The 19829-nt window shown below is 41.6% G+C and overlaps 1 protein-coding gene across 1 annotated transcript in view; it reads right to left on the bottom strand.

Moving 5' to 3' along the window:
• Positions 1–19095, bottom strand: part of LOC143025354 (uncharacterized) — a 266866-nt gene extending 247771 nt beyond the window's left edge. The window contains exons 1-2 of the mRNA XM_076184888.1: positions 18962–19095; positions 10539–10597 (exon numbers count right to left, since the gene is read on the bottom strand). Coding sequence (XP_076041003.1) covers positions 10539–10597; positions 18962–19017 — 115 coding nt within the window. The 5' untranslated portion in view covers positions 19018–19095. The remainder of the gene's footprint in view (positions 1–10538; positions 10598–18961) is intronic.
• Positions 19096–19829: the final 734 nt, after the last annotated feature.

The following is a 19829-nucleotide window of genomic DNA, read 5'->3' as shown; positions in this document are numbered from 1 at the left end:
GCACCTGGGAAGTGGGTTCGATCTCTGTGGGGGAGGAGCTTGGCAGGACCTTCTTCCGAACTCGTCCAGCAATTTCTACATAGAGTGACTAAGGGAAACGAAACGGCGTGACAAAATGAACATCACACGCTTTCTAGAGCGACTTCTCTGGCGACGCAGGGGGAAGAGGAGGAGGAGGAGGGAGAGGGGGCAGGTGAAGGATCTGGCGTTGCACGGGAACTCCTACTGATATTAGGGTCACGTAAGACATTTAGGACGTTTGCATGCATGTGTGTTTGCATGACTACTCTGCATGCAGTGGCCGTGGCCTGAAACCTATCGAAACCATACCAAACTGCAACACAATATCGTACGTAGGTTGCTCCATAGTACAACACGGTGCCTGGCTCCTTCCTGTCTATCCAGGGGATGGCACCTGACGAAGGACGAAATCGTCGGCGAAGAGAAGAAATAAATGCGACAATGTATAACGACGAAGGTTAAGGGGGAGGGGTGGGCGGGTGGGGGGGGAATGCCGCATTCGCGTATTGATCTCCGGATGACGTCATCCAACCTGCAATGTTGTAAACGAGTTCCTACTGGCCTCCACCTCCTCCTTAAGGGCAGGAGGTCGTCATCAACACAATTTGGGATTTATTGGGCTCTTCTCCCTCTCTCTCCACGGGTAGCTGGGGAACATGACAGTGCCCATACGTGAAATTTGCCAAACAGTACCTCCAACGCACCAAGGTAGGTGTGTGTGTGTGTGTGTGTGTGTGTGTGTGTGTGTGTGTGTGTGTGTGTGTGTGTGTGTGTGTGTGTGTGTGTGTGTGTGTGTGTGTGTGTGTGCGTGTGTGTGCTTGTGTGTGCGTGTTTGTGTGTGTGTGCGTGTGAGCGCGTGTGTGTGTGTGTGTGTGCGTGTTGGATTCGTGATCGACAGTTATTTCCCTCCCGGAAGAGAGCTCATAGCTCATATATAATCGATCTATGGGTAATGTTGTGACCTTACACGCACACACACAAACAACTCCCCGCCCACGAGAGTTGGAGTAACGACTCGCATCACAGCGATACTGAAATTATTTCAGCCCTGGGCGGGATTCAAATCCGGACCGCCGTAGTGGCAACCGCGAACGCTGCCACTGCGCCATCGAGCATTGTGTGTGTGTGTGTGTGTGTGTGTGTGTGTGTGTACATATATATACACATATATATATATATATACATACATAGTATATATATATATATATATATATATATATATATATATATATGTATGTATATATATATATATACATTTATACATATATATATACATATATATATATATACTGTATATATATATATATATATATATACATTTATACATATATATAAACTGTATATACATTTATACATATATATATACCACTATAAAAGTATACACATTTATACATATATACCTATACATCCATATAAACATATATACTTTATATATATATATATATATATATATATATATATATATATATATACATATATATATACACACATATATATACATACATATATACATATATATACATATATATACATACATATATAAACATACATATATATACATACATATATAAACATACATATATACACATACATATATAAGCATACATATAAATACATATATATACATACATATATACATATATATATATACATATAAGCATACATATAAATACATATATATACATACATATATACATATATATACATACATATATACATATATATACATACATATACTATGTATATATATACATATATACATATATATATACATATATACATATATACATATATATACATATATATACATATATATACATATATATACATATATATATATACATATATGTATACATATATATGTACATATATGTACATATATATACATATATATACACATATATATATACATATACATATATATGCATATATATACATATACATACATATATATATACATATATGTATATATACATATATAAACGTGTATATATATACATGTATATATACATATACATATACATGTATATATACATATACATACATATATATATACATATATATATATACATATATATATACATATATATATATATATACATATATATATACATATATATATATATACATATATATATATATATATATATATATATATATATATATATATATATATATATATATATATATATGTGGTTAAAGAAAATGGAGAAAAGTGAGAGGTGAGCCAGCTGTTGTTTGCGGACGACACTGCGCTTGTGGCAGGATCGGAGGAGGGACTGAGGAAGTTGGTGACAGAGTTTGGGAGAGTGTGTGATAGAAGAAAGCTGAAGATAGATGTGGGTAAAAGGAAGGTGATGAGATGTACAAGGGGTGAAAGTGGCAGTAGTCTGGAAGTGAGCATTAAGGGAGAGCGACTGAAGGAAGTGGATAGTTTTAGATACTTGGGTGCAAATGTGGCAGGAAAAGTTGGAGTGAAGGTGGAGGTAAAATGTAGATTGAGAGAAGCGAGTAAATGCCTTGGTGGATTAAAAAGTGTAATGAGGAATAGACATTTGGGAATGGATGCTAAGAGGAGACTATATGAAGGAGTGATTGTGCCAACAGCACTGTATGGAGCAGAAACATGGAACATAAGAGAGGAAGAGAGAAGGAGTTTGAATGTGTTTGAGATGAGGTGTCTGACAAGTATGATGGGGGTTACTAGGCTGGATAGAGTGAGAATTGAGGAGGTGAGGAGGAGAACAGGGGTGGAAAGGGGGTTGGGGGTTGATGAAAGAGTATTAGGATGGTTTGGACACATGGAAAGAATGAGTGAAGAAAGAGTTGTAAAAGAGGTATGTATGGAAGGCAGATATGGAGGGAGTGAACATGAAGGGACGTCCTAGGATGAGGTGGATGGATGGGGTGAAGGGGGCTTTGGGAAAGAGGGGAATGTCTGTTGAGGAAGGACGGGGGAGGACAGAAGACAGGGGTGAATGGAGAATGGTTGCATATGGATGATGTTGTGGTGCATGAGGTGGAATGGGCGGGGGGATGGGGGGGTGAGGTAGTATGTGTGAGCAAATTTTGACGCAGCCCGAAGGGATTTCTCCCTGTCTTCTCCTTTATGCATGGGGGGACGGACAGGGGGGTCGCCGATTTAATGAAGCGGCCTTGCTGTGGATGTGCTGTGTCTTGCGACACTGCTTCTGACCCAGGGCAGTGGACAAGGTGCAGAGATGACCCGTCATCCAGGAGGTGCTAAAATGAGAGGGAGGGTGGAGGGGTGTGGAGTGTATTAAGGGATGGAATGGGTGGGAATGATTTTATGCCTTTTCCTTTTTTGGCTACCTCCCTTGTAAGGGGGAAAAAGCCTTTGTATATGTATATATATATATATATATATATATATAGATATATACATATATATATGTATATATATATATATACATGCATTCTGCTCACGGGCGCCATGGTAATACACAAGTAACAACAATAAGTTCTTATGACACTACACACGGTCTGTATATACTTTGCAAATCAAAGTAGATAAATATAGACCAGTCACTGGTGCGATAAGATATGAAGGAAGGAATTGTGTACTATAATAAAGCCTATATATCTTGGATAACCTCTGTTGCAACATGTATTCCCAGTGCATGGCATTAAGCAAGCATCTTCATTTCGTTCCCACAACATAGTAAGCATGCTTCACTGCAGCATAACACCTGGTCCTCCCTGCAACAATGCCGCATAATGCTTCTTATCACATTCTGGCTAACGGCTGACTATTTCATTAATCTAGGAGGAAGTTCCTCGCTAAAAGCGAAGGCAAACTGTGACCACTGCATTGCTTCAGAGTGCAAAGGATATCGAAACGGGATGAGGGGAAGTTCCGCAACCACATGACGGGGAATCGGTCGAAAAGTCAGGAAACGGTGGGTGAATTTGTAGGCACACACGCGCGCACACGCACGAACTCACGCATGCGCGCACACGCAGGCACACACACACACACACACACACACACACACACACACACACACACACACACACACACAAACACAGAGTGGTGGATGTATGGAACATACTAGACGAAGCAATAGTGCGTGCAAAAACAATACAAGATTTTAAGAGCAAATTAGATATGACGAGATACAGAGACGGGACCACGAGCGTAGCTCCCCTTCCCGTAAGATACAACTAGGTAAATACACACACGTGGCCGGGGCCCACGAGCCGAGAGGGGAGCGTGTGCAACCGAGGCATGAGCCAAAACGGAAGGAAAATTGCCACCGCTTCTTCCAGCAAAGATGAGAATCAATGTACAGTACACAACAGCCATGGGTCGGACCTATTGATCACTTAGTCCAGACTCCGGAGCCGTTCCGGGGACCGAGTGTCAGCCCACAGAGACGCACTGTAAAATTAAAGACATGCAGTTTTACACACACACACACACACACACACACACACACACACACACACACACACACACACACACACACCGTAATATCAAACAACGATACTGTAGTATAAATTTCACACATCTCGGCTTCCCTGACTATTTCATCCCCTTGTACTGTATACTTTGTGTTTACAATTACCTCAGTGCCATTTGCATACAGGATAAGAGCATTCATGGAGTTCCGCCTCAATGTTTCAATTTGTCAAATTCATATTGGGTGCGCGCGCACGTTCGTGTGTGCGTGTGTGTGTGCATGTGTGTGCGTGTGCGTGTGTGTGTGTGTGTGTGTGTGTGTGTGTGTGTGTGTGTGTGTGTGTGTGTGTGTGTGTGTGTGTGTGTGTGTGTGTGTTTACCTAGTTGTATTTTGCGGGAGAAGAGCTATGCTCGTAGGAACCCGCAGTTGTATCTTTCCACATTCAGTTCTTTCTTAAAATCGTGTATAGTTTTAACACTCACTGTTTTCTCTTTTAATTTATTCCATGTATCTATCACAATATGTGGAAAGCTATTCTTTTTCAAATCAATTCTGTAACTGTCCTCCTTAAGTTTCTTCTTGTGTCCCCTTGTATTTGTATTGTCCCATTTAAGTAGATCATCCCTGTCACAGATTTTCATCCCTTTCATAATTCTATATATATGGATATCAAATCACCTCTTTCTCTTCTTTGCTCCAGAGTTAGTAATTTTAATTTTTCTAATATTTGTTCATATGTCAGCATAATGAGTGTTGGTGCCATCTTTGTTACTGCTCTTTGAATTCTTTCTAATTTATGTGTTTTTTCTTTCTTTCTTTTTTTGTACTGGGTGACCATAGTGTCGCTGCATACTCCAATTTTGGTCTTATCAGTGTAACTAGGATTTTCTTCACCATCTCCTCGTCCATGTAGTCAATTATCACTCCTAGGTCTCTTTCTGAATTTACTTTTGTAACTTCTTTTGTTCCAATTTTGTATTTGCCGGATATTCTATTTTTGCTTTTTCCAAATTCCATTTTTTTATGTTGAAATTCACTTCATTCTTTTTACTCCAATTCCAGACTGTCCAGATCTCCCTGGAAAAAATTACAGTCTCCTTCGTTACTCACTTTCTTCAATAGTTTTGCATCATCTGCAAAGAAGTTTATGTAGCATTTAATTCCTTCATCCATGTCCTTTATATAAATAGCAAACACTATCGGAGCCAATACAGAGCCTTGGGGTACTCCACTTATCATTTCTACCCATTTTGAGTTCTTTTCTTTATGTATCACTCATTTTTCTTCCTTCAAGAAGTCTCCCATCCATTCCAATAATTTTCCCTGTATTCCACCTATTAGTTCAATTTTTCTTAGTAGTTTTTTGTGTGGTACTTTGTCGAAAGCCTTTTGTAAGTTCAGGAAGGCACAATCTGCCCAGCCATCTCTTTCTTGTATTATGTCTAGCAATCTTGAGTAAAAGCATATTAAGTTTGTAGTACATGATCTTCCACTTCTAAATCCAAATTGGTTGGGGTTTAATATTTTGTTCTTTTCCAAGTGTTTAGTCCATTTGTTTTTAATAACTCTTTCGCATATTTTAGCAATTGTGCTTGTCAGGGATACTGGTCTATAATTTGTTGGATTTTCTTTGTCTCCTCCCTTATATATTGGTACAATATTAGCATTCTTCCAGTCTTGTGGTACTTTTCCTTCTTTGAGTGAGAAGTCAATTATCTTGTGTATTTTGTCCGTGAGTTCGTCTATGCATTCTTTTAGTATCCAGTTCGCTATTCCGTCTGGGCCATGTGACTTTCTGACATCGAGTTTCTTTATTTGGTCCCTTATTTCTTTCTGTGTCACCATTATTTCTTCCATTTTGGGGGATCCTTCCTGGTGACTATCATCCCACAATTGTGAGCTTTCAATTGTAAAAACAGACTTAAAGTGTCTAGTCATTACTTCGGCCATTTCTACATCTGTGTATTCTTGATTTCCTTCGCGTAGTTTTATTATTTCGTGTTTGTCTTTTAGTTTGTCATTTACATATCTGTAGAACAGTTTAGGTTGATCTTTGCATTTTGCTATTATATCTTTTTCATATTTTCTTTTTTCCTCTCTTCTTATGTCTACGTATTCATTCCTCAGTTTGATGTATATTTGCCATTTACTTTTTTTTCCCCCTTTTCCATCTTTTCCAAGCTTTGTCTCTTTTGTTTTTAGCATCGCTACACTTTTTATTATACCAACACTTTATGTACTCCCTTTTCTGTTTCCGCTTAGGCACATATTTGTCTGTTCCCTCCTTATGAATTTCTTTGAAAATGTTCCATTTCTCTTCCGTCTTTGTTGCATCATTTTCAATTTTTTTCCAACAGGCATTTTGGAAAAAATTCTTAAGTTTTACAAAATCAGTTTTGTTGTACATCAGTCTTCCTTCTCTATGTTTCTCGTTCCTTCTTACCACATTTTGTTCCTTAAGTTCGATCTCTATTAGTATGTGGTCACTCTTCCCAATTGGTGTTTTATAATCTATTTCCTCTACTATTTCTGGTTCAGAGGTGAATAACAAATCTAGTCTCGATGGTTCTTCGTTTTGTCTAAATCTAGCATTTTCATTAACCCATAGCGTTAATGTGTAATCTATGGTCATATCTAGTAGGACATTTCCCCAGAGTTCGTCTCCACCTCCCATTCTCAATTCTTCCCTTTGCGTTAAAGTCACCCATAATTACTACATTTTCTCCGTATTTCAGTGTCTCGATTAATTCATTCTTTGTATCTTCTAGTAATTTTGAGTGTTCGCTGTCAGTCCAGGTCTTCGTTTTTGGTGGCACATAAACAACTATAAACCTTCTACTTTTCATATTGCTGTTTTCGACCTTAACTGTGATTAATTCCACGTTATCTTTTTCTTCTGTTGCCTTTATTACATTTAGGTTCTTTCTGGTCAATATCATGACTCCTCCCACCGTTATTCTGTCCTATTTTTCGACCAAATGTCATATAATCCTTGTCCTACCATACTTGATTGTATCGGACTTTTCAGTTTTGTCTCTGCAATTCCCATTGTGTCAGGTTTCTCTATTGATAGGTTGTCATTCAACTCGTTTAATCCTGATATCATACCGTCCATATTTGTATATGCCACTTTTAATTTTTTCATCTCTTCTCTTTTTTTGGTTTAAGTTTCCATTTTTCTGGTGTACCATTTTCTCAGTCTCAGATCTAGCACTTGAAAAAAAAAAGTTTCCTTTCTTTTCTCTCTCTCTCTCTCTCTCTCTCTCTCTCTCTCTCTCTCTCTCTCTCTCTCTCTCTCTCTCTCTCTCTCTCTCTCTCTCTCTCTTTTTTTTTTTTTAGCCTCACTTCTCAGTTCTTTATCTTTCTCTAATTCCTCGGGTTTCATTTCCTTTTTTATCCAAACATTTTTTGTATTTTTCGCTATTTGCTAGTTTTGCCACTTTTGACAGTACTGCTATCATTTGTGTTCTTAGTTTGATTTTCATTGGCCTGTGATTCTTTTCTTTTGAGTATGTACCCATTCTGTGTACGTCGTCGATTTCTGTATCTAGACTTTGACCTTCTTCTTGTGTGTGTGTGTGTGTGTGTGTGTGTGTGTGTGTGTGTGTGTGTGTGTGTGTGTGTGTGTGTGTGTGTGTGTGTGTGTGTGTGTGTGTGTGTGTGTGCAAGCGCGCGCGCGGGTATTCAGGTTCGCCTAAATAACGGTATGATAACGCATGTCAGGCCTTATTCCGTTTGGCCCCTCACGCACCGTGTCGCCTCGATCGCCATGACCACATCGATGTGAAAGTTGGTTAGACTCGACTGCGGGGCAGCTACTTTCCACAACCATGATGGTATGGAGGTTCTACAGCCAGGAGGCACTTAGCTGTGACCGAGCGAGGTCGTCACCATTGATCCAGGTATTCCTCGGTCTGCCAAGGCAGGGGACTTCAGCAGCCGCAGCCGAACTGGTAGTCGTAGGATTTGAACCTGAACCCGCGATGCGGCGGGAACGGATGGAACGCGCCGTTCGACCTAATGAAATCTCTAAAGTTTGGAAATATCCGATATTCGGAAGGAGAATTTCCAAAATATAAGAATTTTTTAATGTGCTTATAGGTGAGCTTCTGACTTATAGATATTCCCAACATACAGAATGATCTAGGTTATTCTAAGCAATCTTCCTCGTGCTTTTACCTTCCACCCCAAACCTGTCACGTGTCTCCAACACTGCAGCATGGAAGACTGGTTTAAGATCAATATTCCTAAATTGCTTTTGTGACTCACCTCACCTTGCTAACTGGCTAGTGTGTGTACTTGTTCTAAGCATCCGGTGTCCTGTAATACTTTGTATTCACATTTCAGGCAAAATACTACTTTCCTTAGTATTTTCAAATACAGATCTAACAATTCCGGGAACATATAGTATGTACAATTCTATATTGTTCTATAAATTTACTATAATTAATGTAAATTACATTTTGCGTCTTGCTTTTATCACCCTCAATCTTTGTAGCATTTCGTAATCCTTTTGGCGCCAACAATCGACTTTCATGTTTACTCTGTCTACAACTAGGCGATTTTTATCAGCTGAGATGACGAGACACTTTAACTCTACTGTCTATATTTGATAAGTGTGTATATTCTGACTGCTGCTGGGCTATTTTCTTCAACTGTAAGAAACTACGTTAATATTTGGTGCCCATCAACAAATAATGGGGGTGTTTTTGTCACAGGGGGTCGAAATATCACGCATATACTTTTTAAAATTTAACCAGTAAATGAGTAATGTATATTCATACAATTTTGGATATATGATAAAATATATTTATATGTATATTTAAGGAAAAATTACTTGATGTTAAAATTCGGGAAACAATAACAAACAATAGGGTATACAGCTGCATGCATTGGTTGGTGGATTGTGTGCATGTAAGGTGTCAGACGTACGACGTGCTTATCCATTCAGTGTGGTTCCCTTTCTAACGTTTTATCACGTTATTCTGGAGTTCAATATCTAGTATGACTTTATACATGGAAATTCTGATAGAGTGACTTAATATGTTTGATTTCGTAATGTGGCCAACAAACTTTCCAGTTCTGTAACTCCTGATACAATCTAGAACGGATGCCCAAACGAGTTGCAAAGTTGAACGGTCCGTCATTGGCTGTCTTCTAAATACGTTCCACAGTGGACTTCGTGCGATGAAATTAATTAACCATTAATTACGATTATCTACTTTATTTCAGTTCCAGAGTTTCCACTTTTCAATATGTATCTGTTATAGTTTTGCGTCTTGTTGGCACGGAGAATTTCCCCCACCTAGGGGTTGCCATGTAGATTAACAACAATGAATAGCCACACGGTACAGAAGAGGTTCATCGAAAATGGTATATGACCTATTCACTACCAAAGGAGCATGGAAATTAATGAATCAGCCTGGTGACAGCCGCATCACCCGGGGCTTAAGGGTCTGCACAGGTACCACAGGTACAGGGGATCTGCAGCGCTTGAACACTCCGGTCGATACTCTCCGTGACTTCACGGAAGCCATTCTTCTCAGTCGTCTAGAGGCAGGGGCATATAATTCCTACATCAAGACGTGTGAATTCCCCAAAACTCTCATATTCTGTCACACAAGCACATTTATTTAGAGTACATCATCATCATCATGGGTGAAATAAATAACTATGATCCGAACATGATACTAACTTACCACCAGCCACGGAGCTACTTATGACAGTCCACTCAAGACCTGAATGGAGCTGGAAGCATTGACGAATCCCTGCCTCACTCAGGAATCCAGGGAGGTGAAAGCTGGACATTTATACACACCCACCCAAAGAAAAAAAAATCACTACCCGAGTACAGGGCGGGAATTGGACAATTAGTTTCACGATCGCTAGATGATTTACTCGTAGTAATGGCACCCGAGGCACACACTCAAGACCATACCTCCCGGGAATGCTTAGCGTTGTTCCTCTGTCGTCATTGTACTCATAGCAACTACTCTTCCCTTCTAGACTCGGGTGGTGGGACCATCCACATTTCTACTCTGATAGACTGATAGACAAGTATGAAGGAGTATCCAAACACACGCCTACACTCACCATTAAGCGGAGGGATTTTCCTCTCCCTCCCACGGCTGAATAAAATCGCCTGGCTACACCTGGAATAAATGAGAAGAGCTTTATAAGGGGTTAAATAGCATGGGGAAAGAATGGGGAGGGGGTTCATTGATTAAGAAAGGCTTGGGGGAATTTTCTGTCAGAAAGGAACATATATCTAATAAACGAACAAGTAAATAAATAGGTAGATTAATGATAGTTACTCAAAACAAATTAGTAGGTAGATTAACAAATAAAATCTAATGCTTGAATAAAGATATGAATTGCGATAGACAATTACAAAAAGATATATACAATATATATATATATATATATATATATATATATATATATATATATATATATATATATATATATATATATATATATATATATATATATATATTTGTGTGTGTGTGTGAACACACACGACAGCCACGGGCCGGACCTACAGATCACTTAGTCCAGACCCTGGTCCCGTTACGAGGACCGAGTATCAGCCCACAGGGACGTACTCCGAAGTGAAATACATACAGTTTTATGTGATCATAAAAAAATAATCCTTTAAGACATAGACGAGTGAATGCACGGCCGCTGCTCTCTAAACTCCCCCCACCACCACCAACACCCGCCGAAGTAGTCAGACCTGCTTGGAGGCGGGGCCCAGGGGGAGGGGGGGAGGGGACCCGTGCTCTGTGCGACAAATGAACGACGAATTATGTAAGAATTTCGTATAACTTTCCCCAGTTCGTTGATTATAGGACGTTCCATGCTGCGGTCTTCCGTCTTGCACGGCAAGGCGGAATGTCAGTCCCGCTTCTTATTATTTGATAAAAGTAAGGATGGCAGGGAGGTGTGGGAAGACAGTCATCGAATAGTTGAGTTCCCACTTTATGATGGAAAAAATAAGTTCACATTCTCGTGTGGCACCTGTAATTCAATCTACCCGACTGGCGTATGTAGTGTGCAGCATGTGTAACTTGCTCCTATTTCAGGTATATGCATATCTGAATGTGTGTGTGACTGTGTGTGTGTGTGTGATTCACCATGGTCTTGAATCACGTGGCGGACTCGTGATCGACAGCTATTTCCCTCCCGGAAGAGAGCTCAGAGCTCATATATGACCGATCTATGGGTAATGCTGTGACCTTACATGCACACATACACACCCAACTCCCCACCCACGAGAGTTGAAGTAATGACTCGCAGCGCAGCGATGATTATTTCAGCCCTGGGAGGGGTTCGAACCCGGACCGCCATAGTGGCGGCCGTGAACGCTACCACTGTGTGTGTGTACGTGTATTCACCTTTTTCACCTTGGTCTTTGGATCACGTGTTGGACTCGTGATCGACAGCTATTTCCCTCCCGGAAGAGAGCTCAGAGCTCGTATGACCGATCTATGGGTAATGCTATGACCTTTCACACACACACACCCAAACCCCCGCCCACGAGAGTCAGAGTAACGACCCGAAGCGCAGCGACACCGAAATAATTTCGGCTCTGGGCAGGATTCGAACCAGCTACTGCGAGCACCACCGTACTTCCCAGTTCAGCGCTCTACCAACCGCGCTACCGAGTCGTGTGTACGCGCGCGCGCGCGCGCGTGTGTGTGTGTGTGTGTGCGTGCGTGTGTGTGTCTGTGTGTGCGTGCGTGTGTGTGTGTCTGTGTGTGCGTGCATGTGCGTGTGTTGCATGCATACATACATACACAACCTTTCCCATGTCACTTTTGCAAATTTCACTATCCCGCCTTTCCACCTTTTGCCTGGTCTCCCCCTTCTCATCTCACGGCGTTGTTTGTCAGTAACTCTTGTTCCACCTGCCATCCTCCTTCTCCGTCCAATTTCATTTCCGCTCCTTTATCGTCGCCATAAATCTTTCATTTCAGTAGTCTGCTCTCTCTCTCTCACCGACTTTCTCTCTTTTTGCCTCTCAGTGCTGTTCCCAACAACACCATTATTCTCTTCACAGGATCACGAGAATAAAGAGTCCGATCAGTTGCCGGGCGTGAATCTAAGCCCCCGGAAACTTCAGCAGTCGGGAGGCGAACCCACGCCAGTAACAGCCATGGTCGGACGGGCCAGCACCTGGCCCATCACACGGAGCAATGCGACACTACGGTCACTGTACCCTTTTCCCCTTAGGAATAATGACACCCCACACACACAACCTTTTTATTTCACCCAGAGTTAATGGACATGGGACGCCAGTCTGCAGACAGCACCGCAGATTTCAAGAAACAGTCATTCGTGATTATTAACCCGGTATCTACACATAACATTACCATCGCGCTGTAAGGTAATCAGCACAATGTACCTCCTTCTCGACCACAATGTGCGGCGAAGTCAATACCACTTGTCCTAAATTCCTGAGCAATTAGGGCAAAAGCGATCACGGCTTTGATGCAGTTAAGCGTTTCCTGGCGTGAGTTCTTCACCTATAAGGCTAGTATACACGGTTTTTAGTAAAATTCCACAAGCGTCACACAATTAGTCTGTCGAAATCTAGGTTTCATTCTGTCTCAGTCTGGTCGTGCTTCAGGATATGACACATGCAAGGAATTTTTTTGTTGCTAAACATATATATATATATATATATATATATATATATATATATATATATATATATATATATATATATATATATATATATATATATATAAAGTAATTGTCACATAGTAAAAGGGATGTTCCACAGTTGAAACTGGATCGGTAAAACTGATTCTTGATACGGTTTTTACATATCATATTTACTACCTCCCGAAATCCCGGTGTTTGGCGCGCTCAGCAACCGATGACAGTTATGTATTTATTACGCATTTTATTCCGCACTCGAGTCGCATTTAAACGGACTGAAAACACGATATCATCCACAAGGTGAACCCAACCGGTTGTGCGGCAGGAAAGAGGGGGCTAAGGCGTTGGGGGGAGGGGGTTTAGTGTTGTACAACAGAACGCCGAATTAAGTTTTACGTAACTCAGGAAACAAGGCATCTGTACCAACATGACGTCACCCGTGGCTTCCTAGCTTGGTGACTGAACCTGTCCCGGCCGGGGTGATAGCGAGCGTCGCCGCAACGTCTAGTCAGTGAAGGGAATATTATACCTTATAAACTTCAACCTGACTCAGTTTACTAATATTACTAGCTGAGGAATTTACTTGAATTTCCCCCCACTCTCACGGACTGATGTTCCAGCAAATTTAGATTGATGGTCTGCCAAGTTTGTATGAACAGAATCGTCAAACCTCATTAACTTTAAATTTTCCAACATTGCCTGTCATTCTTTGGGTTTTCTATATTTCATAAAGATAAACTCGAGCGAATAATAATGTGTTTTTTATCCCCAAGAAAATTCCGACAAAATTGAAGAATAGATAACGAATAAATGAATAAAAAAATGAATAAATAAAAAAAATATTTTGCGTGGCCTGTCTGACCAAACACCCGAAATATTTCTTTATTCAAGTTTTACTTTTGCAACCTTTGCATTGTTTAGGCTGTTCACAGATGGGCCAACTGGCTTTCAGGGTTCCTTGCTACCTGCGTTATATTTTCTCGTAAGTAAGTAAGAATAAAACTATGGCAGCTTCAAGGGAGCCAATGTATGTGCTCGTGTTTCTCAATGAATACTGCTTCAGATTTTATTACGTCTTTGCTGACGCAAGAATAATCTATTAAATTTTGCTTGGGGGAGTTTAAGGTTTGAAAAGTATTTCTCGAACAATTGAGACAGATTTCCACCTTAACCCTCCGGCATCTAGAGGTCCTGCCTCACTCCGCCTCCTAATCCTGACGTCAGAACTACAACAGACCTCCCCACCCAACCCCGCACCCATGCAAGCAAAGAAGACGAGGATATCGTGGGGTGGAAGGGGTGACGGCAGATCCTTCGACAAAGGTGCCCCTCCACCGACTCGCCCCTCCTCCCAAACGCTGACGAAGGAGTGCCAGGAGCCACAATTATGGGGAGGACGTGTGCCACTCGGAATCGAAGGAGTCGGCCGAGATCGGCTTTAACATCGCCCAGTGCAGTCCAGTGGCAGGAGCTCTTCGCCTTTTCTCTCTTTCTAATTCGGCGAATTTTAGCATTTTTTTTCTTTCCTTTTCTTTGCTGTAGCTCTTCCCGAACAGAGTGGAGTACGCTGTGCTGGATTACCTTTGATTTACTTTTCGCGAGAAAATTTTCCGGAGAGCAAAAAAATAAATGAATAAAAAAAAGAAAGAAAAAGTAAAACTGTGAGCTTGCGTCATGTTTTTCTCTTTCAGTTTCTGTCGTCTATTATTTTTTAAGTAGCGACACACTTCGACCCTCTCAGTGCCTTCAGGACTAATGGCTTCCCCTCAGCTGAATGAAAGAGCCTGGCTGCGGTGATCAGACTTTAAAAATATGTGGGAGGGAGGCAGACATGCCCCGTCACGAAAGGTGGGGTAAGGCTCCGTGAAGATGCCCCCCCACCTGCCCCTAAAATGAAGGGACGACCCCTAAGTGGCCCTATGAATTGAACCTCTCCACTGTTATTTCAACCTGGCTTCCACCAGGCGATTTCATTCAGGAGAGAGGAAACCCCCGTCCCTGCCCCCCCCCTCCCTCTTCAGCTGCAGAGCAAGAAACTGCACCCGTCGCGACGACAACACTCCCCATAATGCCTCGTCCTGACGCCAGGCGATCTGATTCAGCGCCGGGTTGGGCCCACCCTTCCCCCTCGACCCGACTCCGGTCCCCATCCAGCAAGTTACTAACTGGTTCACGGTTCGGGTGGTTGCTCATCCACCTTCTTTCATGTCACCAAACCTGCCTTAGTCTTGCTCCTCGCACGACTCCGAGGTTTATCATGATCACAAGAAAGACTGCATGAAATACTTCACTGCCTAAAAGAAAGCAAATTTGCCCATCTTTCCCTCTTCTGGTTCATGACAGACGATTCCATTCAGCTCGGAAGAACCTGCTGGCCTTGGGCGGCCGAGGATCAACCGCTGTATGAACAATCCTGGCAAAACACACACACACTATTCAACGTACAAGGAAAATGTGAAAAATGCACTTCAGTGTGCTATGATACTGGGAAGTTGGCTATTCAGGAACAGTGAAGAAAACCACCTTCGCCAGGCTGACAAAAGGTTGAAGGGGTGGGTGTGAGGGGCACCATTGCACAACCGTGATCGCCCTCTGAGCCCTTCTTAGCAAGTTGTTCACGACTGGACTTGGCACACAGGTCCCTTGGGCCATGCATGTTCACTTTAGCACCGGGCGATGTTACAATGCAAAATAGAAGACGTTGAAGATGTTCAAACTAAGGCTGCTGGCGAAGAAAGTGACGTCACAAAACATTACTGCGCCGACCACGGCAGCCCGCGTCGATTAGTCACGAGAGGACTTTGCACCCTGGTGGACGGAAGTCACAACTCATAAGAAGGGACAGGTAAGAGGTGGACGAAAGTAAACAACTTTAAGAAGGGACAGATAGTAATGCAGAAGGAATCGGTGTTTGACGTTTACTGGACAGACTTCTGGGGCCGTATACACAAAACTTGTTAGCACTAACAAATAGCTGTTAAGGGTAACAAATTCCTGTTAAGGCTAACATTTAGCTGTTAAGCACTAACAGTGATACAGAAAACTTGTTAGGGCCTTAAAAGTACTGTTAAGATAAAAGTGCTGAGGAGGACTATTAAGCTCTTAACAAGTTCCTGTTAGTAGAGAAGATGGCGGAGCAACAACAACTAAAAAGATGACTGCGAGTTTATCGACAGCGACGGACATATTTAACGAGTACAATGATGACGAACTCATCAAACGCTTCAGAATGAACCGTGCTGGTATAATAAAAATGGCTGATTTAGTGAGGGACAAACTTCAATCCCGAACAGAACGGAATCGACCACTGAGTCCTGAGACGAAGGTGGCAATTACCCTATGATATTTAGCCACAGGTAAAATGCAGCAGTGACGAATTTGGGACCTCGCAAGGATCAATCAGCCGTGTCATTACTCAAACAATTGATGCACTATCAGAACCAGATATTGTAACTCAGTTTGTAAAATTCCTATTGACTCGCCAAGAAGTGCAAGTAAAACAAGCAGAGTTCATGGAAAACTGTAGGTTTCCCGGTGTTGTGGGTACCATAGATGGCACAAACATTAGAATTGGGGCTCCAAGTGTCGATGAACATTTATATGTAAACAGAAAACAACACCATAGCATCAACGTGCTTTGTCATGCCTCCCTCTTATCCTTGTGGTTTAAACTTGGCTTGAATCGCCCATTTATTATTATTTTTTCTCCATAATCACGTTGATCAAGAGGAGTGTTTCCTCTTGTGACCAGTTTGGCTTCCTTTTCTTTTTCTGTGTTTCTTCTGCCATGTCTATGTCCTCTGAAATTATTGTTGAGTCTTCTGTCGGAAGATTTGTCTGTGGCACGGCCGCCTGTACAATGCGCCTTCGTCCAAAAATATCTGTCGTTGGTTAATAAGTACTTCTAAAAACCCATACATACGATATCTATGTGCTATCATGATACTTTATTAATAAATTCTGAACAACTGCATTAATAACACTGTTTTATGTGTGCAATTTATTATAATCTGTCCATTTACATGTTCATAAGCTGCTAACTTCAGCGCTGTTTAGCGGTACTTGACAAACAACTGTTTACTAGCTAACAGTTGTTAGTTAAGCATTGGTGTATAACTTTTAGTGGTTTTCTGTTAGCTAGCAGAGATTGTTAAGGCTAACAAAAAAGTTTTGTGTATACGGCCCCTGGGTTCTAGCGTGCTGTCAATATCTGGCAGATACAACCCGCCACTTTGAAACTTCAGACTAATACCCGAATTATTTTCAACTTAAGTTTCATTATACTCTCGTATACACCCTTTTTGGTCTCTTGCAATACACACTTATGCTATATCTGACTATTTTTTTTTTCTTGTGTGCGTGAAGGATACTATCGCTCTTTTGAGAAAGTATGATATTCATATTTCGGGAAAAAGGTCAACAATAATGAATACTTCCAGTAAAACCCATATGAAACAAAATACCCATAAACCTAATTAATCGATGAATCTAATTGTTCGGGAAACGTCAAATTTAGGTTTTGTTGTGGGAGCACTCGAAGCTTGTTGAAGGTTTTTTGTTTATACTCAAAGGCGAGGTGGAACGACGACAGCAAGTCGTCACACAGGCAGGAAGCTGTAGGCTACGCCGCGGCTGTTTGCGCCCACCTGTCTCCCTCTCTGTCTGTCCTACCGTGACCCTGGCCTCCGCCAGACGACCGCAACTCCCCCACCGCTTCCTCCCCTCCCCTTTTCTCCTCCTCCACCCCTCCTTCCTTTTTCCGTTCCTCTCTCCCACCTCCCGTTACCATTGTTTTGGTTCTCGGTACCCAGAGTATGACGCAAAGATTCACCAGACTCTGGTAGCTGACCCGCATGGAAGTTTGAACCCATCAATTTTTCTATGGGCAATGGTGGGCGATGTAACCCTAGCTCACGGTAGCTTTTGATCCACATGAACGCCTTCACCTTTTACAGTTCGTGCGCCTTTGGCCTCTGCGGCTAACGTTTGTTCACCTTTAGCACCACAACCTACAGACAGGCAGGCGAGCGGGCAAGCAGACAGTGAGCCACCGACACCTTCCTTCTTACCAGAGCAAAAATCCTTAGAAAACCCTGTTGTGACAATGAATTGGTGACGATTATAATATTATCAACACTTATTATCCATAATCCCTCCCGTATTTTCACTATCAAACATGGAAAGTTATTTCTACGATCTCTTGATTGAATCAACCTGGTGCATGGAAAATACATTGCCCCTGGACTTGTGCAAGACTGCTTGTGTGTCCCATTTGATGTCTTGGACCACTTATTGGTTTCGATGAGTTTTACAATTTCAATCACTTATTCTAGCTGCTCCTAGTCTAGTTTATTCAGCTGAGTGAGGGACCCTTATCAACAAAAGGGTTAGAATTAGCTCGAACTTATCTCATCAACTTTTTCGCTACTCAATCTGGCTGCCACCAGTCAAAGAATCACCCACCCACCCGCACGTTTCTTCTATGGCATTTTAGTCTAGGAGTCTGTCTTGACAATGTCCTAGTATTCTTAGATTTTTTAGTATTAAGGTAAGGTCTGCTGGCCCAGCTGTACCATGTAAGTGAGGTGTCATACTTAACGCCGGCTCGGCAGCAGCATATCTCATTCACCTGGTGTAGTGGCGTGGGTTTATGTGAGGAAGTTCGTTTTGTTTTGGTCCGACTAATAGGGGTTTTCCGTTGCCCATGCACTTTACGTAATCGACGTAATTCCCACAGTATTTTCCAAAGGGAGAGGTTGTTAGCACTTGCTACTTAGATAGTTTGGTACTCGAAGCTGGCTGTATGTATAGGTTATGTTGGGTGATTAAAGTGATACTTAATGGCTCACCTAAGGTTCTGTTGGTAGGTATAAGATGCATGGTGCCTCTGTGAGTTCCTTACCATGCCTTTTCATCCTGTCACAGGTTGTCTGTGTTGAGAGGGAGGGAGGGCGTCGTTTGTTATCTGCGGTTACATCTTCACTCGCGTACAAAACTGCAGAATGTTTGTGTTAACGTTACGTGACTTTTTCTTTACGAACAGGTGAGGTTTTGCGTGCGCAACTACATGAGATTACGTTCAAAGGAAGCGTAGGTGACCTTTATCTTAGTTTTATTAAAACTAATGTTAGATTATTATCTTCATCTTATAAGGGTACTAACATTCTCAGTTCTCCTTCAACATCCTTATAGTTTGCATGAGTTTATTAAGATCGTACAAATATAGATGAGGTGAAACCAGTTATTAGAATGATGAGAGCAGCTAAAACACCTAGGGTGGATGGGTGTCATGCGGTGTGTACAGTGGTGGTGGACTGGCCGGTGAGTCTGTTTAATATTTGTCTAAAAGAGAGAAGAGTGCCGGAGGACTACAGGAGTGCCTGTGTATTTCCAGTTTACAAGGGAAAAGGGGACAAGTGTGAGTGTAGTAGTTTCAGAGCGAGTTTGTTGAGTGTGGTTGGGAAGGCTTATGGGAGGGTTTTGCTTGGGAAGATTAGGAGAGGGACTAATTGGTGAGGAACAGTGTTGGTTAAGGATAGGTTGGGGTTGCATGGATTTTTTTTTTTTTTTTTTTTTTTTTTTTTTTTTTTTGGTAAGGCAGATACGTGAGAAAGCTGTAGGAAAAGGTAAGAAATTTTGGGGGGCTTTTCTGGATTTGGAAAAGGCTTATGACAGTGTAGACAAGACGGCACTGTAGGAGGTATTGCAAATATATGG

The sequence above is a fragment of the Oratosquilla oratoria genome, chromosome 5 (genome assembly GCF_046742065.1).
Source record: "Oratosquilla oratoria isolate Oo_2021 chromosome 5, ASM4674206v1, whole genome shotgun sequence".
In the NCBI taxonomy this organism is placed as follows: Eukaryota; Metazoa; Arthropoda; class Malacostraca; order Stomatopoda; family Squillidae; genus Oratosquilla; species Oratosquilla oratoria.
Note: the sequence above shows the minus strand (reverse complement) of the source record. Positions and strands in the feature narration are given on the sequence as shown.